General features: G+C 38.6%; 1 protein-coding gene across 2 annotated transcripts in view; it reads right to left on the reverse strand.

Moving 5' to 3' along the window:
• Nucleotides 1-8,534, reverse strand: part of Col1a2 (collagen type I alpha 2 chain) — a 35,541-nt gene extending 27,007 nt beyond the window's left edge. The window contains exons 1-6 of one of the 2 annotated variants that reach the window (XM_042684578.1): nt 8,303-8,534; nt 5,729-5,739; nt 5,099-5,113; nt 4,468-4,503; nt 3,318-3,410; nt 1,994-2,047 (exon numbers count right to left, since the gene is read on the reverse strand). In XM_042684578.1, coding sequence (XP_042540512.1) covers nt 1,994-2,047; nt 3,318-3,410; nt 4,468-4,503; nt 5,099-5,113; nt 5,729-5,739; nt 8,303-8,372 — 279 coding nt within the window. In that variant the 5' untranslated portion in view covers nt 8,373-8,534. The remainder of the gene's footprint in view (nt 1-1,993; nt 2,048-3,317; nt 3,411-4,467; nt 4,504-5,098; nt 5,114-5,728; nt 5,740-8,302) is intronic. The other variant, XM_042684577.1, reaches the window with a different exon arrangement.
• Nucleotides 8,535-26,029: the final 17,495 nt, after the last annotated feature.

Below are 26,029 nucleotides of genomic sequence, written 5' to 3' on the forward strand. Positions count from 1 at the left end.
CCAAAGGCAGATTGTGATCCCATATCTGCTTTATTCTAGAACACAAAACGAAGTTAAAATAAAATGTCATTAGATTTTGAGCTCATTACACATTCTTGACTTCCTCTCCATAGCAATCAATGTTTGTACAAGCTCCTCTGTTGGAACTATTCCTCATAATGCTGAAAATATTCCAGGTCCATGACTTGAGTAATTTGTTCATGACCTATCAACCGTGAAAACCGCAGTCAAGTCTACCCCCATTGTATTAATGCCTTGAGTGAAACACTACAGATTTTATTTAAAATGCATATCATTTAATTATGAGATTTATTTGGTCTTAGAAATTGCTTCGACATTTAACAAAGCTGTTGCTTTTCAACAGAAATAATGTTTAGGTGTACATTAAGAAGAATGTTTTGACAGCATAAATTCTTAATTATGTTTACTCAGTTTTACATGCATTTGCAACAATTTCATTTACATAGAAGGTGGATTATTGAGTGGAGACTGAGATGAACTATGATGACTCATTAATTCAGGAAGAGACCCCGTGGGAATTTGTTGTTATTGATTTTCCAACATGGAAATTATTTTAATACTTTATTACTGCTATCTTCTCTATTTGTGAAATTATATCTGTTGATTGCCTATGTCTCTGGACATGTGTTGATGTACAAGCTGAAATTATATTTCACTGACATTTAAAAGTAAAATACAATATGTCCCCTCCCCCAAGAGACAGATTTCCCAAGGCAAGGGAATCTAAAATCCATATTAATTTTCCTTTCTTATATGTAGTTTTAAAAAGTGACATTTATAGTGCCTTGCTTTATTTTCCTCTTTGCTTCTTCTTGAGAAATAGGTACTGCTTTAGAACTGACTAATGTCCAACATTAGCAGAAAGGGCTAATTTCAAATATCCAATATAAACAAAGCCAAAAGCAGCCCTCCAATTTTTCATTTGAGATATGAACATTTTAAATTAGCAGAGAAAAAAATCAGGAAATTGGAAACCATCAATTAATGGTATATTACTTCACAAGCGAGAGTGTTAATTAAACAGAAAATATTATCTTGACCTTATAGTGTATTAGTTTATTGTGGACCATTAGCTCCAGTAGAGGATCTTTTGAAGGCAGACTAGTGAATGCATACCCAGGTAAAATTTGTATTTTAAAGATCATGTTAACACCGGGCAGATAACTGCTTTTGAAAAATAAGTAATTAGAATCATCAAATGTGCATTACATTTTGTAGTGCTTAATCAAACTAATGTTTTTACTTGAAGTAAAAGTTTTCTTTATATATATACACTAATATTTGTGTTGAGTGATATAAATGCTAGATTTTATTTAGCTTCTATATTGACTTATAATCAACATTCTTAAAAGGTTAGTTTCATCAAAATTGAGAAAGGAAATTTTATTGTTAATTTTATTGTTAATTTCTTGTGAGAAAGCCGAGAAGCCAAATGTGTAACATAGTTTGGAGCCCAATGGAGAAATCTGAATGTTCTAGTTAACACTAGACACGTGAGCAAATCTTGTCTGGTGGTTAATTCTAGTTCTTTCTTCATGCCTGCATGATCTTAGAAAGGGTCTTAAACTCTCCAGTCACTGAATGAAATGGATGGACTAGAATTTATTGATTTAGCCTGCCCAAGTCAAGAAATTTAATAAATATTCATTCCAAGCACTGTTAAAGAATATAAAACATTAATTGGTACTAATATTTTTGAATTAAATTGATTTGCCTACATTATAGTTATTATGTTCAAAGGTAGTTTCTGGACATAAGTATATGACCTATTATTAATGAGGCATATTTATCAAGATAATCTGAAGTTCCTAATTCAGGTTTAGGTTTTGAAAGATTCCAATACAGAAAAAGTTGCCGTTCATCTGACTGGTCTTGAATAGTAACCTAAGTAATTAAATAAGTAGTATTGTGAGACCTAACATAAATTCTCTATGTAATAAGGTTTTCAAATGTTAAAAAGAGATCAGCATACCATTGGTCCAGGGCCAAGTGAAGCTCCTTTTCCATCATACTGAGCAGCAAAGTTCTAGAGGGTTTCAAATAAAATAAAAACAAAGTATATAGATTTATTGGTCACTTTTCCATTCTACTTGGAAAAATTTTCTGTTGCTATTTATAGAACAGCAATATTTTTGTTACAAATGATGAAGAATTGAATACTGAGCTAAGTTCCTAATGACTTTGGGAAAATACAAATTTAACATGTAACCCACACCTAGCATAAAACGGAGAGCTTTCCTAAATCTTCTTTTTCAGACTTTAGCCCTATGAAGTCTGTTCTTCTGCTTCTGCCAGCATCTCTACTGTGAGGAAGGGAATCTTCTGAAACTTTTAGTCCCTGAGAGACCCTGGTAGATTAAGAGAGAACAGGAGGACAGTGTCATATTTCTACCTGTTGCTCTTGGCCATGAGAATCACACAAAAATGACTGGGGACTTTTTTCTTGCTGGAGTTTCCAAAAAGAGATAAAGAGTTTTCAAATTTAGAGGAAAATTAAATTAAAATGCCCCTTGGAAGATTAAACTTTTTAAAAATAGTTCAAAGAAATAACTTTACTGTTAAAGATCTCTCTTAGAGTAGTAGCTCTATTAAAGAAGGTGCTTTTTAATGCACTCAGTAGATAAGCAATCATAATAAGATCTTTGGGGGAGAAAGGTCTTATTTTATTGGCATAGTTGGGTGTTAGAATCAGGCTTCTGATTCATACTGCTAACCAATTAAGCAAATATGTTTTCCTTCCTGCAGTGAGGCCATTTGGCACTCATACCATTGTTAAAGACATAAAGCTAAAAGAAGATATTAATGAAAAAGGGAAATGTACTTTTCTCAAATTAGTTTGAAGCAAATTAAACCTAAAACTGCTTTGAATGTTGGTTCAGCAGACTTCAAGCCAAGGAGGGGGGATAAAAAAGGATAGGATGTTTGTGAAATTGTTTAAGATCAGGGGTTTCACTTATGTAATTCAATCTAATCAAACTCTCAGCACCTCCTATTTGTGCCTTACTGATAAAAGATATTAAATCCCCAAATTAAATAATGGTGCTGATGGCCAGAGCTACCTTCAGTGGACAGACACAATGATCAGTCCTGCAATTGACAAGAGCTCACAAAAGAGAATGAGCAAAGCAGAACCTTGAATGAAGAAACCAAAGGAACGAAATAAAATATTCTCATTTCTAAATGGCAGATTTTCTTCCCCTTCATTGCTCAAAATAAATGTCACAACGAACTTTCTGCTAACAGACATATAAGAAACTAAAGTTAGAGAAAAGTTACACATTCGTAAGCCATCTTACCCCACCAAGACCAGGGGGGCCTGGCGGGCCAGGTTCACCAGGAGGGCCAACGGGACCATCTTCACCATCTCTGCCTGGGGGGCCTGGTGGACCCTGTTATGTATAAAGTCAATTAGGATAGGATTAGACAGAAGCTGATACAGCATGTAAAAAATAGATCTGAGCGTTCATGTTGGATGACTTTTCAATGTGTGTGAAAGGCGGGAATTTAATACACACCAAATTTGACATTCTAAATAGACTGTGGTCTATTTAGTAATGGAGGCAAGAAAATAGCACAGAATAGTTTTCTTAGAGAAATAATTCATCCATTGACTATTCATTCGTATAGGGATTTGGCATTTAAATAGAGCTAGAAATGATACCTAAATTTTATGAATCTTATCACAGTGCACAATGGCATACTATATATCTTGATTGTTGGTTTCTGACTTTGATGAATGTATTCAATTGTTTTGGAATTGATGTGTGAATAGCAGATTAATTGATAAGGTCATTTTATTACAAGATAGAAAACTCTGCTGATTTTCTACCATTTACATAATTTATGTTAAGATAATTAATTGACATAAATTGAGTAGAATACATATGACTGTAGTTTATGATTGTCATTAAATATATTTATGCATCAGTGTTATCTGATGCAAATAATATAAAACAAAGTAGTAACGTATGCCAAATAAAAATAAAAAGGATGCCACAATGTAAACCTGACTCCTACATATATGAATTTTGACAGGGAAACATTTTACTTACTATCATTATACTATTGTTCCTAAGCTACATGAGAGATCTTATTTTAAAAGGAACAAAACATGCTCAAAAGAATAATGTATGGTGGTGAGTAAATACATCTAATTATGTATGCATCATATAGATCAATTAAAAACAAAAAAGACAGATCATGCAAAGGAAATAGTTATATCTGTAGTAGTCTTTCTTTTTTAAAAGAGTATTGTTGGCCTAAAAAGAGTATTGATGATATATAATAATGCTTATTCACCTCTTCTGTAAGGACATTATCTATTTAAAAGTTGGTACAATTATCTGGATACATAATATTCTTATAAATTACCAGTCTCCTTTATTGTCTAATATGTGGCTATTCAAATATGGGCTAAAGCCCTTTCATAGTTCAAAAATTTCATACCCTTTCTCCACGAGGTCCTCTATCTCCGGTGGGGCCCTACAAGGAATACATAAACAGTACAATGGTTAGGTAATTTCTAGTGAACAAACAAATCGTTCTGGATAAGAAAGAGTTGATAAGAATGATCTGACCAGTGTTATTAGATAAGTCACTAAAAATGGGCATAATACAATAGATAAAAGTATAATGTTTTTATTATAATTATATGTAATTTTTAAAGTGAAAGACTGGAGGCTACTATAATTTCTAGTCATTAGACCAACATTATACTCACTAATTTTACCAAGATGATTACTGTAGGTAAAAATAACCATGTTGTTAGATCTTTAACAGTGTATTTATATAGTTAAAGTCCTTTAAAGTTTTCATTTGCTACCTATCATTACGTTAATAATGTATTTCACCTCGTCTTTTTTCTGTCAGCATGTATATTTCCAATTTGTGTAACATAAATGTAATTAGAGATAATTTTGGAAGACAATAAAATTTTTTTACCATAAACACCAGAGCTACTCTTTCATGCATTAGCTAATACATAATACATAATACATAATCATCCTTACCTTCTTTAAATTTCATTAGTGTTTACCTCTGTTAATTTCAGAGATTTGTTGAGAAGTTAGATTCTTACCTTTCTTGGAGTTCCCTAGGAGAGAATAAATAATCTTTTACTTATAAAAGTTATTTTTTATTTATAAAAGATTATTAAGAGCAAAATTTTATACATAGACATATATATATATACACACATGCTCTCATTTTGCTGTCATATACAAATGTATTTTGGATGGTATTACATCACTCATTCACTATCTTCATTGATTATTTCAAAACACAATGTACAAATTTATCAAAAAGTTAAATTTTGTTATATCTAAAAGCAAATATTACATATATATATACTTATCTGTGATGCTGCAATTTCAATTGGTGAACTAAGGATGTGTTCATAATATTTTTGAAAATTTCTCTAGCTTAGGGAAGTCTTGGATTTCATAGTAGCTGATGCTCAAACCCAAACTAGCAGTGGTTTAATTGCTCTCAGTTTCTCATGGGTACTTTATGAGGCCAGCCTTATTTGGTAGCACCACCCATTTTGGAAAGTGGGGTGGGCTCCTTTTATGGAAGCCGGAAAGGTTTGGATCACCATATCCCTTCACAATTTTCCTGGGAGGCCAGATCACCTTCCTTTCTCAGCAAAAATACCACTGTGATCAAGGAAACAAAAGCCTTAAAATATTCTAAAAATAATAGTACTCACCTCTTGTAAAGCTGTAGAAGAAAGGGAATGTAAGAAATAATTATTAGGACCATTTCAGTGATTAATAACAGCAATTAACAGATACACAAGTTTATAAAATTTAGTTATCTAATTAAAGGACCAGTTATTTTTTTTAATTAAGACTATTCTAATGACTTAGAAATTACACAGGTTAAAAATATGCCAAGGAGGACTAGGGTGATTTGTTTGCACTATTAATATGGAAATATATTTTGAATGAAATGGTTAATTATTTACTATTTTATTAATGCCCTGCAATATTAATGTGTCTGAAGGATTATTTCTAATGCTTAGCAATTAGGCTGGAAATTGCCTGGATGAATCACTGACCATACATAAAGCCAGTAGATTGATAAGGAAATAGTTTATGGTTTACATGATTTTTAATACTTCAAATGCTAAAAAAAGGGAGAAGTTAGTAAAATATGTTACATAAAGGAGACTGAGTTACTTAGTACATCAGCAAATCTGTAGCATTCTTAATGTCCTTTTTCAAAAGGTCTAATTTGCACATTAGTAACTTTGAAAATGAATTAATCCATCAATCTGCATATTTGCTTTAAATTAGTTCACTTAACTTAGGTAAGGTCATTTTTACTAAGACATAATATTGTTGTCCCTGAGGAAAGATTACTTTGTATAAATGGAAAACTGTGGATTTGATATATTAAAATATAATGGGAAAATAGAGTAATATCTCCTCCTTTGTCATAATTATTAGAAGTCCTCAAAGACCAAATTCCTTTCCTATAACATAAAAATAAAATGAAAGGTTAATGTGGGACACAAGTGGGACCAAGTTTGCAATAAAATAAACCACCCCCTCCCATCCACCGCCAAGAAGTATGCCTTTTGGAATGAGACCATCCGTTGAAAGGATGGACCACATCCAGCACTGACATTTCTGGGCAAATTTATGAAAATTACTGTTAAATTAAAAAAATATGTTTACTTTATTTGTATCCATCACTAGGAAGAAGAATGACGCCTGCTTTGAAGAACGGAAGCCCTTTAGATTTTGAAAATGTGCCTTTTAATTACTCATATGTGAGCTGTTTTGAACATGTGTTTGCTAATGTTTATTCCTCACGGCGGTGGTTGGCTGTTGATTTGAAGGTGGGTTGACCTTCCCCAAGTCTGTTCACTATTTTATTTCTATTTATTTCTATTTCTTCCCCCCTATTCTCTACCCTCCTTCTCTCTCTCCCATCTAACCTCACCTGCTTTATCTCTGAGCCTTTATTCTGTGTGCCTCTGCTCTGTGAAAGGAGTAGGGGGGAGCCGAATGCAGCATGGCACCCAGCCAGAACTAGCTTGGTAATATGAATTTGCTCAATGCAATTCCTCCTTAGGCTCTTCAATGTGTATACTGAGAGCAAGAAAGGGAACACACACTGGCATGGGTAATTATGCAGTAGAAGGCCTTGAGGCTTTTGGGTGGGGCAAGATTTTGAAGTGTAGGGTGTGGCCAGACACCCTTTCTCTCCCATCAACATGCCTAGTATCTCTGGGCAGCCATTTTCAAACGGGTTTCTTCATTTCCTCTTGATATGGAAGTCTGGCTATAAAACTTGGAACTGGAACGTGGTATTGGATTCTATTTAATTTCCATCCCCCAGTTTGAAAAAGGCCTATTTTTCACTCGGTCAAGGTCACGTGGTAAATTAGTAGCAAATTCATAGTCTTCTCGTCTCTTGTTTCAGGTTAAGTGGATATTTTCCAGCTTGCTGTATTCATAAGGTTTGGTTTTCCCTGGGAACATATTGAAGGGGTAACTAACTTTTAAAGTTCAACAAAAGGCACATCAGATTTTTAGTTAAATGTTACCATTTGCATTACCAGATAATTGAGAAGGAGATTTTAGTTTTCAGAAGGTTAAAGTAGCTTTCGAAATAGCATCTTTCCCAGAACACACTGACTTGCCGATGGGAATGGGCGCCATCGCCTTACAAACCTTTAGCATCTTCAGCTGGGATTCCATTAAGGGCTAGTCTCCTGTGCTTTCATTTTCTTACCTCCAGAGGGCGCTTTTTGCCGCCACCATCCCCACCCTCACCCCCTCACCCCCACCCCCACCCCATCACCATCAAAGTCATCCAGACCAATCCCAATTCCCAGAAGATAAAAGTTCAGTGGGTCGGGGTGAGTTTTGTATAGCTGAACTCAAGGGCTTTGTAAGCGAGGCCTCAAGTTGTACAAGGTGGGTATGATGAGAAAGGCCCTTGACTTCTGTCACCAAGTCAGTTGTTAATATCTCTGGGGGAGGGGGAGGAGGAGGAGGGGAGATCTTCCTCTCTTATGAAAGCTGCTAATCTCAGAATTAATTGCCTCGCTTTTGAGTTAAGAGAAGTTCCCTAACAAGACTTAGGTGTGTTCTCTTTCCAACTAGGTACCATGTTTCTTATCAATCCAGCCTTTCTCCACATGCCAGACAGACTTCCCTCCAAGGGGTGGGTACTTGGGATTAAGATGTCCATTCGCCTCTTTCTGGCCTGGATGCCCACACGTCTGCCTCTCTCGTTCCCACTCCCCGAACAAGCAGGAGACACTTACTTTGGCATGTTGCTAGGCACGAAGTTACTGCGAGCAGCAACAGAGTCCGCGTATCCACAAAGCTGAGCATGTCTACCACCTAGACATGCAGACTCCTTGTGTCGCAGAGGCCCTGGGTCACCGGCGGAGGTATCACCTGGCGGGAGCTGGCATGCAGTCGTGGCCAGTACCTCCAACTTAGCCGAGAACCTCCTGCCGCCGTGGTGCTAAAATAATAAAGCCCGGATCTGCCCTATTTATATGGCAAAAGTTTCCCCGGCCCTAGGGTGCCTCCAAAAGCGTTTCCACCAATGGGAGGCCTGGGGCTGGGGGCCGGGGCGGCCACTCTGGGAGGAGACTGCGGGGGCGCGGGAGGGAGAGACCGAGGGAGGGACGTGGCCCAGGGGGCTGGCTTCTTAAATTGGTTCCATTCTTTTTGAGGACGTGGACACGTTTGAGGCTTTCAAGGGCGGGGGGGGGGGCGAGGGGGGGAAACTCTGACTCGCAGTCTGCATACCTCCGCCCTCCTTCCCCCTCCTCCCTCCCCCCACCCCGCCTCCAGTCCCCCACCCCTCCCTCTGCCTTTCCAAGTTTGGAAACACTTCTGGACACGTCGGAGCACTTTGCAGACACCGACGTGGGCAAAAGTTTGAGGCTCTCGGGGACAGCCCGGCCCGTGGTAGAGGGACCTGGAGACATTAAAGCAGGAGCTGTCCAGTCCTGCTTCACCCAGGGCCCGGCGGGACCACGGTGGAGGGGACCGGGAGAGAGGCCGGGGAGGGAGAGGTCACGGCGGGGTGCAGGCTAGGGCCGCCTCCGCCCCGCCCCCATCCGTCCGGCTTTTCTGTAGCTTTGAGGGTCCTGTATGCACCCACCTTGTCAGTTCTCCCTCCTCCCTCCCTCCCTCCCTCCCTCCTGTGTCCCATCTAACCTCCTCTGCCTTATGCCTCTGCTTTACTCCGTGTGCTTCACCTCTAAGATGGGGGAGGGGTGGGGAGGCGAGCGCAGCGTGGCACCAGCAGGAACGAGGAGCGGCCTCACCCCCCCCCCCCCCGCCCCTCCCCAACTCGTCTTTGGACCTGGTCTGCCTGTGCTAAAGCCAATTCCAAACTGCATTTTGGGAGTAACTTATTTGGCCCTGGTGACCTTGAGACCAAGACCACCTTGTCTCAGGCTGTCCTGTTCTGAGGCTGCTGAGCGGAACCCTCCGGTCTCCCCTTCCCTTTCCAGTCTTCTCCAAGGAGTTCTGGTCAGGATTTGCCAGCCTTACCCAGAGTCTAGACTCAGATAACCGTCCCATGAGACCACAACCCTCTTGACCTCGCGGCCACTCACTGACCCCTCTGGTGTAACCGATGCCCAAGCATATCTCTGTCTTTATCCTAGCTGGTCTCCCAGAGAGGAGGACTCCCTAGTGCTATATCTGGAGGATGATTTACTTTGCCCTTAGGGGTGTGCACAACCTGCACGGTTGGTGGTTGACCCTTCCCCCCCCAAAAAAAAACACTGCCCCCACCCTCCATCCTCCACGTGGAAGTTCACTTTCTTCCCCACACCCAAACTCCTCTTTCTTTCCTCGCCTCCACCCAACTGTCTGCTCCCCACCAGGAAGAGAATCTGGTTGGGAACTTGACCCTGAAGCATCGAGGTGGGAGGTCAAGACTCCTGAGAACTGTGAAACACTGAGTGCTGCTTTCCAGAGCCTCTGGGAAGGCCTTCCACGCCCGAGTTATGGAAGGCGGGATCCCAGGCTGCCTCTTTGCTTGTCGGACCTCTAATGGAGCTGCAGTGGATCTGTCAGCAACATTCTGTCCCAGAAGAGATCCCAAAAGGAGCATCTTTAGGTCAATTCTGTGTCCAAGAAACAGACTGGGCCTTTTCTTGAGAATCTTTTTTTTTTCTTTTCCCTATTCCCCTTTCATTTTTGCTTCATCGTAAGGAAGAATTTCTGCCTAAGTTAACTTCATCAGCAGCTGCTATAAAGCAAATAGATCAGATATTATTATTACAGCCTCTTGGCAAACTTGAAAGAAACTGACTCGGGAAGTAACTTTGGTTGTTTAAAAAAAAATAACATGGAGTGAAAGAATCTGAAACCATGGCTGGTCCATCCTAGGAGGGAGGGTGTCTACAGGAAGGAATTTGCATTCAGATTTGCTCTTAATCAAGCAACAGTGTTGAACATTTCATGAAGACTAGTAACAAAAACAAATGACCAGATCTATTTCCTTTATTCCAACTATTGCCATTTTAGAATTAATCCAAAACTTTCAAAAGTGGAAGTTACTTTCGCCAGAAAAAAAACTTCAAAAGTACACAGCTAAATGCTTTTTAAAATTATTTTTTCCTGCATTAATCAGAGAAGTGAGTTATTCTTTTCAGCCTCTGTGCTGAGTTGCTTTTGCAAAACATTATTTGTGCATTTGTCTTAGGTTGCTGAAAGTCAGAGATTAATTCTGAACAAAGTGACTCAGGTATGTTAAGATTTATGAAAGAAACTCTCCACATGTCCTCTGGGAGGTTATATGGTAACGCATACAAGGGCCAAGTTGGTCAAATTATAGAATTTCCAATACTTATCCCAGATCTTAAATGTTGTGTTATGAGTTTTGTCATTGTCAAAATGGTCTAAAATGGAGGACAAAACCCTCACTTGTGAGAATTAGCAAAATAGGAGTTCAGGCCCACAAATCTCCACTGAGAAGAAAATCATCCCTGCAAATGGCAGAAAGAGTGAACTGATAACTTGGAAAGCATTCCTGGAAATAGACACACATACCAAAGGCTGCTGGGCCGCCTCCCTGCTGATGTGGCAGGGTTAGAAGCAGGCGTCAGCATTGAGGGGAGAGAGGAGGAGCCCTGGATCTAGACCCAACAGCGAAGATAGAGAAAGCAAAAGGAGAATTTTTCTTTTTGAAAGTGGGAGGCAGATTTCAGTTCCAGCTGTTTTTAATGTATAATTTTGACACGCTTTCTCTTACTAACCAGTTACCGGGGAAGACAGCTCCTTAGGTGTTTGTTAGTTATAAAGGATGAGTCCTTTAATACTTGCATCTAGATGTCCCTTGAATATTTTGTAACTCCAAATAGCAAGAAAAGCTTTTGTGTGGGTGGGACTAAGGGAGCAGGAAGAGCTGACCCAGAGACTGAACTGTGCATCCTAGTTATGGTCTGAATGATGTAGGGGTGGGGGGGCAAGGGAGGGCGGAAACAAAGCTGAAGAAACTACAGATGGGAATGAGGTTGCTCTGTGGAGGAATGGGAGAAGGGACACAAAGCAATCAAAAACTTCTGCAACTTTGTTACTAGACAGTTAATACTTGGCTTCCTACTTCCATCTTGTTCCTTGATGAGAGCATAGCTTTCAATAACACATACATTGCAAACTGGACCTTACCTGTAGGTGTTCAGAGAGAATGCTTGAGCATCTGGCTGATATAAGGAGCTTGACAAGGCTAAATTGTCTTAATACTACTATGTTTTCTATGACCGAAGTTATCCACCTGACATCTCTTTGTAAACATTTCTTTTGAGGATGGAGTCCAAGAATCCACCAAAAGGTACCAGTCTGACACTCCTTTGTTCTATTTCCCTTTCTGGTTGCCTTATATGTCAAACAACTCTTAAGAAGGCATTTGCTGATAATTACCTGAGAAGGTCTGAGGGCTAGCTCAAACATCTGTTATTTGTATAGAAAGCCTGGAAGAGTAGGTCATATTTGGATTTGGATTGTTTATCTTATCAACTAGGTCATAATCCTGTTGGTATATTAGATTGAATCACATATACAGTCATTCACTGCTGTTATACCAGGCACTATGCAACGTGGGAAACAAAAAGTGAAATGGTGGTCATGACCCTCAGGAGACATATACTATGGTTTGTTAAAGGATAAAGAAGAGTTCTTATGGGTTTATGGGAAAATTTAAGATAAACGTCTAGTTTAGATTTTGGTGGCAGGATCAAGAAGGGCTTCTTGGGGGTGGCAACATCCTTGTTTAAGCCTCAAATATGAATAGAAATTTAAAAGGAGTAAGGAGACCCAGAATATATACCTGCAATCCTGGCTACTTGGGAGACTAAGGCAGGAGAATAGAGAGTTTGGGACTATCTTGGGCTACATAAAGGAGACCTTATGAGAGAGAGAAGGGGAAGAAAAATAAAAGGAGGAAGAAGAAAGGAGGGAGGAGAAGGAGGAGAAAGGAAGGGAAGGGAAGAATGAAGAGGAGAGAAGAGGAGAGGAGTGGAGAGTGTAGTGGAGGGGAAGGGAGCAAAAGGAACAGCAGTAAGGCAGAAGGGAGGCAAGGGAAGAGTAGAGTAATCTGGGCACAAAGGTACTAGAAAATTTGGCAGTCTGAGGCGTGCAAAGCCTTTCAGCATAATTCCATTGTAGGAGCCAAGGTGGGGAAGAGGAGGGAATGGTAGATTTAGCAGGAACCAGATTAAAAAGACCGTGTAAGCTATGTTCCGGTGTTTGTGTTTTCCTTACTGTGCTGTTGGGGTCTTTGGATGATTTTAAATGGAGAAAGTATGCTGTCAGAGAGTAGTTGTAAGTGGATGGCTTTGGCTGAAGTCTGGAGAATTTAGAATAGAGGAGACAAGGACAAACAAGCTAGGAGGCTGTGGCAGAAATTCCAAGAGAAACAGTTATGGCCTGAACAGGGAAGTGGTGATAGAGTTCAGGTAAGTTGTTGAGCTTTAGAAACATCTCAAAAGTAGAAGAAAAGCATTTTGAAGTTTGGTCATGTAAACTGAGGTCCAAGGATAACTCCAGGAGCACCACAGGTTTGTGGTTGACTGAATTGGGAAGATCTGAGGAGAGGCTGGCTTGGAAGAGGGAGGAGAGGATGAAGAGATTGGTTCTTATTCAAATTTGGTTGGTTATGGGCATTCAAGTAGTTAGGTCTCATAGAGAACATTTATACCTGAAGTACACCATTTATATCTGGTCTTGATTTGTGGATCAGGGAGTCCATTCAATCCCTCATGCTTCAGAAGTAGATGAAATCCCTCAGGTTTTATGTGTATATGGAAATAGGAAAATAAAACCCAGAACAAATACTTGATGAGCTCAAGGAATGGTGAGAAGAGGAAAAGCTGTGGGGAGAGGGGTGATTGGGAAGCAGAAACCACATTGAACATAGCAGATACTATGATGTCTGAATAGCAGAACGAAAGGGCTGTTGGGAGACAGGAAGAAAGCATAGTTTTGTGGATGCTATAATGTTTCATAGCTTTTCTGAGATGTCAAATAAAAGTTGAAAAGATTACACAAATCTGCATCTCAGGTATTAGTGATACTAGTGAAGGTGGGTTCACTAGAAAGGAATGGGAAGAAAGTAGAAGAGAGGGGGTTAAATTAATAAACTTTGCCCTATGACCCAACCATACCACTCCTGGGCATCCACCCCAAACATCATAAGCCAGGATTTCATAAAGACACGTGCATATTCTTATTATGGCTGCACTATTCACAACTGCAAATTGCAAAGTTATGGAAACAGCACAGAGGCCCTACTAAAGATGAGTGGATCAAAACAAATTGTAGTACTGATGCACAGTGGAATATTACACAGTCATAAAAATCATGTTATGGGCTGGGAAGGTGGCTCAGTGGTAGAGCGCTTGCCTTGCATGCATGAGGCCCTAGGTTCGATTCCTCAGCACCACATAAGCAAAAAGAAAAAAAGTCGAAAGTGGCGCTGTGGCTCAAGTGGTAGAGCACTAGCCTTGAGCTAAAGAGCTGAGGGACAGCACCCGGGCCCAGAGTTCAGGCCCCCACAACTGGACCGCCCCCCCCCCCCCCCCCCCCCCCCCCCCCCCCCCGCCAAAAGTAAAAAGAATCATGTTATGCCATTCACAGGGAAATGAATGGACTTAGAACAAATCATGGTAAGTGAAGTAAGCCAAACTCAGAGAGAGAAATGGCACAACTTTTCTTTCATATGTAAATACACTGGGAGATGATAAATTATACAAGACTCTAGATATTCACAAACAGTGAGACCAAAAGAGGATACTCTAAGTGGAGGAACACAAAGGCACAATGGCCTATGTGCCTCTGACCACATAAAACAATTACTGAAACAAACTGCAGAAAATGGAACCAAGAGGTTTTCTTTTCATCTGTTGTTTTTGTTTTCTTTGTGTTTTGCTTGTTTATGTACTGTCTCTAGGAGGGTAAGCAGGGGCACAGAAATAGAGGGACAAAGGGTGAACAAATACAGCAGTGGTTCTCACTGGAGACTACGTTGAAAATGAACTCCACAGCTTGTGAGTGGGGAAAGGAGGGGAAAAACTGGGAGAGAACGAGGGAAAAGGTGACATTGTCCAAAAAGAAATGTACTCATTACCTGACCTATATAACTGTAACCTCTCTGTAAATCACCTTTATAATAACAATTTAAAAAATTAAAAAAAATCTCTCTATTGGCACCAAACTTTAAGTAAAAAATGTGATGAATAAAAAAATAAGTAAAGTGTAGGACTTTAGTAATAACAGGAGGTGGGAAGAGACTCGAGCGTACTTTAAGGATAATGGTAGGATTAATATGCAAGAGAGATATGCATGTGTAGAGACACAGCATCCACAGCAGCAGTTTCATTTCAATCCCATCATAAAGTCTTTTATTCCTCCTCAGGTTCCCTATGTCAGACCTCTCTCTTCATTTGCTTTTCAGTATTGAATCAAGGAGCATTTAAATGCATATAGATTTTTGTTTTCAACTTGGTACTGAATGATCAATTTCTTTTCATGAAATCCCTTTAAAATGTGTAGACAGTCAATTTGTCTCATATTTATGAATCCCAGTTTAATCTTCAGTGCCCCATTTTTCAAGTTTAGAAACATGGAATAGACAACTCCTTCTTTACTTACGTATGCACTGGAGTATCCTTGAGGACAGATGGCATGGAAATAGTTGTTTCACGATATCTTGTTATTGACTATTACAAACCCTATAACTCAGAGGGATACAGTGAGGCACACAAATTTCAGCTTTCAATTAAGTCCACCTTTTTCTTTGAGAAGGTGCTGATTGCATTTATTCAGCCAGTTTCCAATCCATCCTTAAATTGAAAGCTCCCAGAAGGCTGGTACATTCTGAAAGTCCACTCTGACTTATTACAACTTTGGTTAGCATAATTTCTAGACTCATACTTTTAAATTCTTTTCAAGTGGTTGGAAAAAGATAAACTTTTACTTCAGATGTAAGAAAGTGTCTAGGAGTCAATGATCAATTCACTTATGAAATTGAATAATCATACATACTCTTTGTGGCTCCAGATATTACCTGTTGAAAAAGAGTTATAAAGATTAAAATCTATGGGATACCATACTCACAATATTAATAACATTCATATGTCATTTTAAAGTTAGCTAGCAAATTACGTTAGTGATATTATCAAGATACTTTTAAAGTTTAAATTTTGATTTTTGACCTTTGGAATCCTTTATTGGCATGGATAAAATTCCAGTTAGTTAATGTGACATTATAACTATCCATTATATAAATACTTTTGCAGAAATTTTACATATATTATCTCAAACCACTAAAATTATTGTCTAAATTTTGATTTAGCATGCTCTATTATTTCTGATTTTACAAGGATGAAAATGTAGGGTCAGAGAGGTGAAGTATAATGTCTAGGACTTCCTAGTATCCTAGAATGGACCAAGACCCACTTTTCCACATTTTTAGATGCCTTCTAATATCCTCTAATGTCTATTCTAAATGTACTGAGTTAATTAAAGAGCCCAATTGTTTATTGGTTGATTTTACTTGTGGTCTTTTAAAGCAGAGAAATTGCCTATTGTATTTACTGAACTAGTCTTACATCATGGCATAGTACCTGCTGAATTAAACTGAGTTAAATTTAGCCAACGAATATTTGTCAAATAAACAAAGACTGATTTGGCATGACATAACTGGAGATTAAGGAGCTTAAACAAGTACTCACCATTTTCCTAAGTGATAGTTTACTAGTTAATTCATGTATTAAAAATGATTGATAGAGTATCAATCCATGAAATTTACTTAAATGATATAGGAGAATATTTTAGCCACTTCATTCAACAGTAGCAGCTCATTATTCTCTGATGTGCCATATGCATTCTATTTTACTAAGTCCAATTTATGAAGAACAAATGCCTAAAGAATAGGACAAAGCTAATCTTCTTAATTAAAGGTCATGAATTTTGAGAGTTAGAAGATAAGTCGAATAATATTCAAATCATTATGATAAATGCTACTGTGTAGAATCAAAATCACTTCTAACTACCATCTGTTAGGCAGTAGGTATTCAATAAGTGTGGCCTATAAGAAAACCTGCCTAAAGAGGCTATGTGGCTAGCTTATCACGAGCCTGTTAACCAGATGGCTGTTCTCTTTATTCCTCGTCTTTTGCTCTTTTCTTTAAATTAAAATAATATTGGATATTTATTTACAATGCTTTGCAATATTTAACCTTGATAGAAATCTGAAGATTAGTATTATTTTATGAAAAAAAGAATAAGTGGAGGCTGAACTATCATAAAAGTTTTCACCAGACCTAAGATTCTTAGTATGATTCCTGTATCAATTATGCTAATATCAGTTCAGGACATATTGGAAACAAAAACTCTCATGCCCCATCTCAGACTCACCAAATCAAAAATGCTGAGTTATCAGTTAGTTGTGTTTTTACAAGCCTTTGTTCTGATCATGCAACATGTTGAGAATGGCTAGTATTGAAGAAGAGAGCTGTTAAGATTAAACTTGGAATTAGATAAATCACTCTGAAAATATCAGACAAATGGATTTCAACAGCACGAGATGGAAAAATGGGAGAGGCAATTAAGAAAATTGAACTCTTTTCTCTATTCTTCAACCCTGCAAACTTCCCTGGTGCTCAGTTTTACTCTTTAATATATCTATTGGCTTGCTTTTTCTTCTTTTGTAAGTTTTATCTTATTTTAAAAAAAACTTTAAATTAATTTTTTCTTTCATGGTACTGTAGATTTAACTCAATGCATGTATTTTACTACTTAAGCCATACCTCCAGTCCTTCTTTTTATATTTTGTTTTTGACATAGAATACCTCTAACTTTGCTTGGGTTGGCTTTGAACTCAATATCTTCCAAGTAGTAGGATTAAAGGTATGAACCATCGTATACAACTTAAAACTTTAAATAAGTTTTAAGAGCTAGAAATTATATAGGGCTGGAGATCTTTTCTCCCTCCCTCCCTCCCTCCCTCCCTCCCTCTCTCCCTCCCTCCCTCCCTCCTTCCCTCCCTCCCTCGCTCCATTCCTTCCTTCCTTCCTCCCTCCCTCCCTCCCTGCCTTCCTGCCTTCCTTCCTTCCTTCCTTCCTTCCTTCCTTCCTTCCTTCCTTCCTTCCTTCCTTCCTTCCTTCCTTCCTTCCTTCCTTCCTTCCTTCCTTCCTTCTTTTTTGATGGTATTATTTGAACTCAGGGCCTTGTGTTTGTTAGGCAAGTGCTCTATCTTTAGAGCTAGGCCTCCAGCTCCTTTTGCTTTAGTTTATTTTGCAGCTATATCTTGGGCTACAGTCCTTGGACTAAGATCTTCCCATCTCCATCTGCAGAATAGCTGTGGTTACAGGCATGAGCTACTATGCCTGGCCTTCTTGAGTTCTCTTGGCTCTAGGAACGTGTATTTAGGGAACAGTCTTTAAAAGTCAATTGTTTTAGAGTATTAGTAACATAAAAGGAAGATCATTTCAGTACTTAATTTGTTAATCACCACTCTATTTGAAATTTAGTGGAAAGTGTGTTCCAAATGACAGGCATTTACTGTACAAGAGGGTCAAATGTGATTGGGATGATAGCTATAGACTAGTACTGGTGCCATTCTTTTAGACCAATTAACTTCTCCTTGGTTAAAACATTTCACCATTCTGTGGTGTAATTCTTTTGGCATGAAACAGGTCAGATGAGACAAGACAAATCCATGGTTTAGTACAAATTCATTATTCACTCTAGAAAGTGCCCTCAAAGGCCCAGAGGTTGTTTTGTAACATTTTATTATGTGTTGACATCAAAGATATATGCATTTATTCCCTGTAGTTTCCATGTCACATTTTGATACTTGAATCAAAATGGCATTTCAGAGGCTTAAAAAGAATGGACTTCGTTTCTTTTTTTTTTTTTTTTTTAAACTAGGGCTGAGAGCCGAACCCACGGCCTTGGGCGCGCCAGGCGGGCGCCCTTCCGCTGGGCTAAACCCCCATCCCCTGGACTTCGTTTCTGAAGTACCCAAGATACTAATCAGAACTTCAGGATGGGCAAGATGCTGAGCTAAACTAGTCATACAAGTCATTGTTTGTGCCCATGAGTCCCTGCTGGTTTTCTAAAAGAGACTTCATTTTTCACACATGGCAATTTATGCACACCTGTAGACTCAGTCCTGCTTACACTGGAAATCATCTGTGTCCTTGTATAAGTGGAACTTAAAAACATTTAGTTAGTATTTCCCAAGCATTGCCCATTGTACTTGACTTCATGGCCCTTTTATTATCTCTGAGCTTCATATTTTTGAACCCCAGATGGAACTACTGATCCTTTATTATATATCTTCCATTTTGTCAACTTGCAGTCAAGTTTTTCCTTCGGTAATATAGCAAGTATTCTCTTCTTTTTGTTGTTGTTGTTGGTTATGTTGACTGAATTATGTCTGGGCTTGGGTGCTGTCCCTGAGTTCAAGGCTAGTGCTCTACCATTTTGAGCCACAGGGCTGCTTCCAGTTTTCTGGTATTTAATTGGAGGTAAGAGTCTCATGGACATTCCTGCCCAGACTGGCTTTGAACCTTGACTCAGATCTCAGCCTCCTGAGTAGCTAGGATTATAGCCATGAGCCACCAGTGCCCCGCCACTCTTATTCTTTTATTTGTTTGCTCATTCTGTTAACAAACTTACTACCATCTGTGCAAGACAGTGTTAGATACTAGGCCTGGGATATAGCTTTGGAGGCCCTCCCATCACAGTCATATCCTCCTCTCCTTCCTCTTATCCCTTGAGCTTCAGGGTTCCGCCGCTATGTTCAGTGGCCACCGCTGTTGCAGAGTAGCCTGCCTGCTGTTTGCCAATCACACTTCTCCAGGGCTCTATGTTCCAGCACATGCTGCAGCACCTGCAGCCCTCCTTGCAGGGTTCCTCTGATGGCAGTCTTGGCTTATTATCTCCATGCTTTCCCTGCCTCAGACTTCCAGCTGTTGCCTACAGCTGAGTTCATTTATGCTCTGCTCACTCTCCATCACTACTTTTTTTCCTTCAGAATCTCCATCTGAGAAAAGATATTATTTGCTTGTTCCTTGATATTTGCCACATCCTGTCTGAATTGCATGTTTAACAACTACTGAGTTCAAGGTTCAACTACTGAGGTGTCAAGGTTCCAATTCCAGTCTCAGACGACTGTTATGTGTACAGTAGCTTCTTCCCAATGTTGAAGATAGATATTATTTTGCACTTTGAAGTACTTGAGATTTTAGGGGAAAAGTAAAGTTGGGAACGAATTAAATTGCAAACCTTTATTTTAAAAAATCTTCTTTGTTATCATCTCTAACATAGAATCTTCAAGACAGCATGCCAATGAAAGAAAGTATTGGTGACAGTTTTCATGTCTTAAGTGACTAATAATGGTTATGGCACAATTGCTTTCCATTTACTATGACTTGTCCAATAGGAACTTCTTAGGGATTTTTTCCTCCCCTGCCATTTCAGTATCATACCCATAAATTTGCTTTTCTTTGCTGAAGATAATATGCATATGAATAGATTCCCCCCCCCCCCCATGTATCTAATTCTCCATCCAATGTGCAATGCCTTCCTGATTTCACGAATTGGAATTATTAACTCCTGCATCCTCAGTCCCACAGATAACTCTCCAAAGCACACACCACTGGGTCCTTCTTATACAAATATCAGTCTTCATTCCTTATAGCTATGAGAGTGCTCTTCTAAGGTCCTGGTTTATGTCTCCTCTGATTCTCTTATTTCCTAAAGCCTCAAGTCAAGCCCCTCTGTTACTGCTATGCCATCTGCTTTATTGTACTTTTTTATTCCCAACACCCAATTTCTTTTTTCCCCTAATTATCCCCAACAGGTGTGTCTCATAATTCTTTTTTGTATATATTTTTATTGCAAAAATACTGTACAGAGGGGTTACAGTTACATAAATAAGGTAATGAGTACATTTCCTATTGAGCATTGTTAACTCCTCCTTTGTTTTTCCCCTACTATCCCTTTCCTCCCCACTCCTCCAACTCCTCCCCTCTGAAATTATACAATTCATTTTCAACATAGTGTCTTGTACATCTCATTGTTACAATGGGTCATCCTGTATCTTTATTTCAGCATTTTGTTATTTCCCTTCCCCTCCCCAAGTTAGAAAAACATATATACAAGATGCAGGGCACCAACATCAAATACAGTGAAAACAGGGTTTTATACCGTGGGAAAGAACATACAAAAGAAACATAAAAATCACACGGTACATTATAAATACATTAAAAACAATAGCAAGAAAGATAAAACCACTTGATAATTCTTAAATAAGGGAACTGAAATTTCTTGTGATTAAGGAAAAAGTATACAAAAATGAATTTGCATTTACTGAAATTCCTTAGTTACTAACATTTGAAGTGTGGGAGTAATTCACCAGTGAAAAGAGATTACCTAACTTGAGAAAGATATTGCTTTATCTTTTTTAAAGCAAAGTAATTTTGTATTTACACAGTAAATAATGGGATTAATAAGTCTAAAGATGTTCATAAGAAGAATGAACAAGTTAGAAGTGACTGGCTCTGCTTGAGACAGTTGAAGAGGTTAGGATGAGGCAATATTGGGACTGAATCTTGGAGAAGTTCACTACGTAGAAAGGAAATAAAAACTCTAGGAACATAACAGTGTGTGTAGGGAGAAGGTGATATTTATTATAATTTGTACTTAAATAATTAATGTTATAATAATTTCCCTCCAGAATAGTGGTTTCCAGCCTAAGGTGATTTTTGTCTCCTGGGAGACATTTCATATATCTGGAGACATTTCTGACAGTCAGGACAGGGAGAAGGGGTATGTACTAATGGTATTTTGCAGATACACATCAGGGATGTTGCTAAACATCCTACAGTACATAGGTCGGACATCACAGTGAAGAACTATCTACTTCAAATGTCAGCATTGCTTCTGTTCTACTAGGTAAGTCTCCTGAGGGTCAGGACTGGGCCTGCTCATTAACCCAGAGTCTATAGGATCTAACATGTTTGAAGTCAGAGTTAGTACTCATACATCATTCATTGAGAAAATGGAGGCATGAAAGAGACAAGGTACATTTGGGGAAGAACAATATATATTCCGAGTGAATTGGTATTTAATTAAAGAGCACTTGGAAAATAAGGCTGTTGGTGAGACAGAGAGAAATCATGAAGGGCATCTTGTATCATATTAGAGTTCCTTTAATATGTTGTCCCTGGAGGATCACTGGGGGACTGTATGCAGGAGAATTTTGCTATCTGATTTATGCTTTATTAAGACAGTCAAGCAGAAGTGTAAAGAACTCAGTCCCTGGGCAGTCATTTAGGAAGGTGATATAACAGTGCAGGGCAGTGATGTTGAAGATCTTGCCTAAGACTTAGTCAGGAAAGATAGGGAAGGAGATATATAGGAGACATCTTGAAGAGTTCCAATTGATGGGACTTGTTATCAATTAAATATGGAATGAGGTTTTATTGGGCCTGGCTGTTGGTGTTATTACTTGAGAGGTGGAAGGCAGAAGGAGAATCAGAATGTGTGTGTGTGTGGTGTGTATGTATGTGAGAGAAGGTGAGCACCTGCCTTGAATATTCATAAAACCATTAACTTAGACTATTATACTCAACAGACTATGATTAACCCAAACCTTGAGGATATCAAGATAAGTAATTGCAGATTCTAAGAAGATGTTTTGCTTATAGCAACCCAGTCATAGTAAACTGAAAGCTGTAGACAAAACAGGTGTTCATCAACAGGTGAATGGATGAGTAAATGTGGCATATTCATACAATGGAATTTTATCCAACTATCAAAAGGCATGAAATAAATGCATGCTAGAACATGGATATTGAATGATTCCATTTATGTGGACTATCCAGAATAGATAAATCTCTAGAAAGAGACACCATATTGATGGCCTAGAGCTAAGATGATAGAACAATGGGAAATGACTACTTTCTAGGTTTAAGATCCCCTTTGTGGCACTAGAATGAGGTTATGGTTGCACAGCATTCAGAGTATGATTTATACACTACAACCTACACATTAAGATGGTCAGCTACACTTTACCATGATTAGTTTGCATGATGTAAGCCATTTTGGGCTTATGTGATGGAAATTTTCTCCTGGAAAAATAAGTAGTAAAAGGAGGCACACAGTCTTGTGAGAGAAATTGGTAAAAAAAAAAAAATAGGGCAAATCAATGTGAGCAATCTATAATTGTCTTTACTTGTACACAGTCTTCTTCAAGCTGGAGAAATTGACCTGAGCAACAATGAAAGCCATGACAGGAGCCAAGTCAGGGAAGGGGTGGAGAAGGGACTTAAGAGACTATTTGCTCTGTTTTTACAGTCCTGATTGCCACACTTCATGTGAAGCATAATGGAGTTATTATTCCTAAGATATAAGTAGTTCCATCAATGTCTTGTGACCAGTCAATGGCAGAGTTCTGAAAGAGAAGAGTTCACCTGTTCTTGGAACTTGAATCTTTTCGGTCAATAGTCTTTGTCTCCAAGGCATTGGCAGAAACTAAAGCCAGAGCACGACAATGATAATTACAAGTTTGAAAAAAAACCAAATTTAAAAAAGGATGGAAAACTCATGACACAGAGTAGTTTTAAATGTTTTAGAGGGTTTCTCAAAGAATACTAAGGAATCTCTCCTACCTGACTTGTTTTTGCTTTTGTTTTTACCAAAGGGATGGGCTACAAAACATGATAGAAAACAACAAGTAACTGGCATAGTGGTCTCATGATTAATTGAAGGTATATCCCTAATGTAAAATGATTATATTGCCATGCTTATTTTTTACATTTCTTTACAAATAACATGATGTTTCCTGTGCATTTATAATTGTTCAAAAAGCATAATGGAAAGCGGGAAACAAGTTTAGCTAGTCCCCAAAATGGGGCAGAAAGTTCTTAATGTAGTTCCCCCAAAGTTGGAGGAAACCCTGCCTCTTTCTCAATGAATGGCTTATTCATTCTTTAGCAAACATGTATTAAATTGTAGGCACTGAGGACAGATGGTTACTTACGATGATAATTGCCTTGTTGTCTTAATTTACTGGGAACATGTAAGAGATAAGTAATGTGAACAGATTAGTAATAGAAGTCTTGCTGTGGGAAAATAGAACTGAGGATCTAACTTTGCCTAAGAATATTAAGGTGGTTCCCAAGAGAAGAGGGTAAATCTTGATGAGTGAGAATCTGTCGGGTTGGCAGTCTAGAAAATAAACAGGAAAATGAAAGGCATGGCAGCATGTAAAAGTCAAATTATTCACTCATCCACTCATTAAATATGTATTTCAAGCTTTCCTGTCTCGGCCACTGATGAGCATTAGGGGGTCTAAGACAGGAAAGTTCTTGCCCTCATGCTACTGCTAGCAAAGAAGACAGGCATTAAACAGCCTATTCCATAGGAGTCTGATGAGTTGTTTTTCAGGAAGTATGAGATGAAGGAAGTATGGGAATGCAGGGCAAGGCACCCGGCCTTGCCATGGAACAAGGGAGAATTCTAAACATATGATTAACTCAGAACTACCATAGTATTTTAGTCAACGTAGGCTGCTTGGTGTCTTAAACAAGTATTCACTTCTTACAGATCCAGAGTCTGGGAGCTGTAAGATCAAGGCGACAGCAGAATTGGTTTCAGTGAGGCTCCTTTTTCTGGCTTGCAGACTATCACCTCAAGTTTTTACTTGAGATGTGAGAGGGAGGGGGAGAGGAAGTAGGAGAAGAAGTATTTGTGTGTGTGTGTGTGTGTGTGTGTGTGTGTGTGTGTGAGAGAGAGAGAGAGAGACAGAGACAGAGACAGAGACAGAGACAGAGACAGAGAGACTTAGGGGGAGAGAGACAGAATTGTAGTGCCTCTTTCTCTTCTTATAAAGGTATTAAATCCCATCTTGGAAACCCTACCCTCATTTAAACCCAATTATATCTCAATAGCTCTACCTCTAAATGCCAATTCTAGCCTTAAAAATGAAATTTGAGGAGAAGGGCAAAAGTTACATAAGAGAAGAAAGAAGGATGATGGGTTGAATAAAAGTGAGTTCATAGAGGTATATTTCAGGTTAACCAGAATATAATTGGCCGGGGGAGGGGAGGAAGGAGGACTTTGAAAAACATGTTATGGAATTTGTCCCAATAATAGTGTGAATCTATTGAGACACAAAGTCCTTTGAGGTGTGTTAAATCCTCATCCAAAGATTAACCCTTACCTACTGTCTCTAACCCTTACCTCTGTCTCTAATCCTGTTCAGAGGTTGTGTTTAGAAAGATAACTGTCTGTGATCTAGAAAATGTAGTGGAGTCAGATGAGTGGAGTAATTTAAGACTTTATTCCAGAGGATAGCTAAGGTCTGGTGGGCTCCTATGTGCTTAGTAATTGGGCTGTTGTGATCCCCTGCAAAGAATATCATAGACATATTCTAGTTATTACAAATGAAGGAAACCATGAAACCTATTTTTTTGGAAACTGACTTGCTTCACTTAATATAATTTTTTCCAAGTCTTTTCATTTCCTTACAAATGACGCAATGCCAGTCTTTCTGATGGAAGCATAGAACTTCACTCTGTATATATACCACATCTTCTTGATCCATTCATCTACTGAGGGGCATCTGGGTTGGTTCTATATCTTAGCTATGGTAAATAATGCTGCAATGAACATGATTGTGCTTGTAGCTTTAGTGATGAAGCATATCAAAATGAACTCCAAGAATTGGAAACAAGAAGTTCTTATTATGTCCCATTTGCAGTTATTTCTATTTTTTCTCTCTGTTTTAATTTTCCGTACTCTTTGTCTTGTATATAAGCTTATCTGATCCGTGGAAAGAGGATCACAGCAACAGCAGCACCAAGGATGAACTAATGCAACAATGATACTCACTAGACACTATGATGGAAATGAACTATACAACTTGAGGGGAAGGGAGTGGGGGGTGGTAAGAAGGAGAAATGAGAGAGGGGTAACAGTATTTAAAGAGAAATGTATTCATTACCTTACTTACATAACTGTAGCCCCCGTTCTTCACCTTTACAATAAAAAAATAAAGATAAATTAATTTTTTAAAACAAAACAAAACAAAAGGTCTGGAGTGGTAACACTGGGATGAAGAGATTTAGGTGGGCTTGGGGTATGAAAATCAGGACAAAAAAGAAGTTAAATTTGACTTCCATGTTTCTGCCTTGTTAAGCTTAACATTTTAAAGACAAAGCTAATGTAGCGTATTCATACAATCCTAGCAGGGTGCTTGGAAAATGTGATTAGGTCTCTTTTAGGCATGTTGTGTTTGCAGTGCCTACATATCATTTCTTATGGCTGGAACATGGGAAAGAATAATCAAAAGAGCAGTGGAGAAGTAGGCAGCATGAACACCTCGTGGGACAAAAGTATATACCATGGAATAAAGATGAAGGGTTTTCAGTAGAGAATGTCTAGTGTTTGATTTGCGCTTTAGAAAAATATACTGAAAAGTAGAAAGGACGGCTCATAAGAACTGA

Source organism: Dipodomys spectabilis, unplaced genomic scaffold (genome assembly GCF_019054845.1).
Source record: "Dipodomys spectabilis isolate Male_0828 unplaced genomic scaffold, ASM1905484v1 ptg000089l, whole genome shotgun sequence".
Taxonomy (NCBI): Eukaryota; Metazoa; Chordata; class Mammalia; order Rodentia; family Heteromyidae; genus Dipodomys; species Dipodomys spectabilis.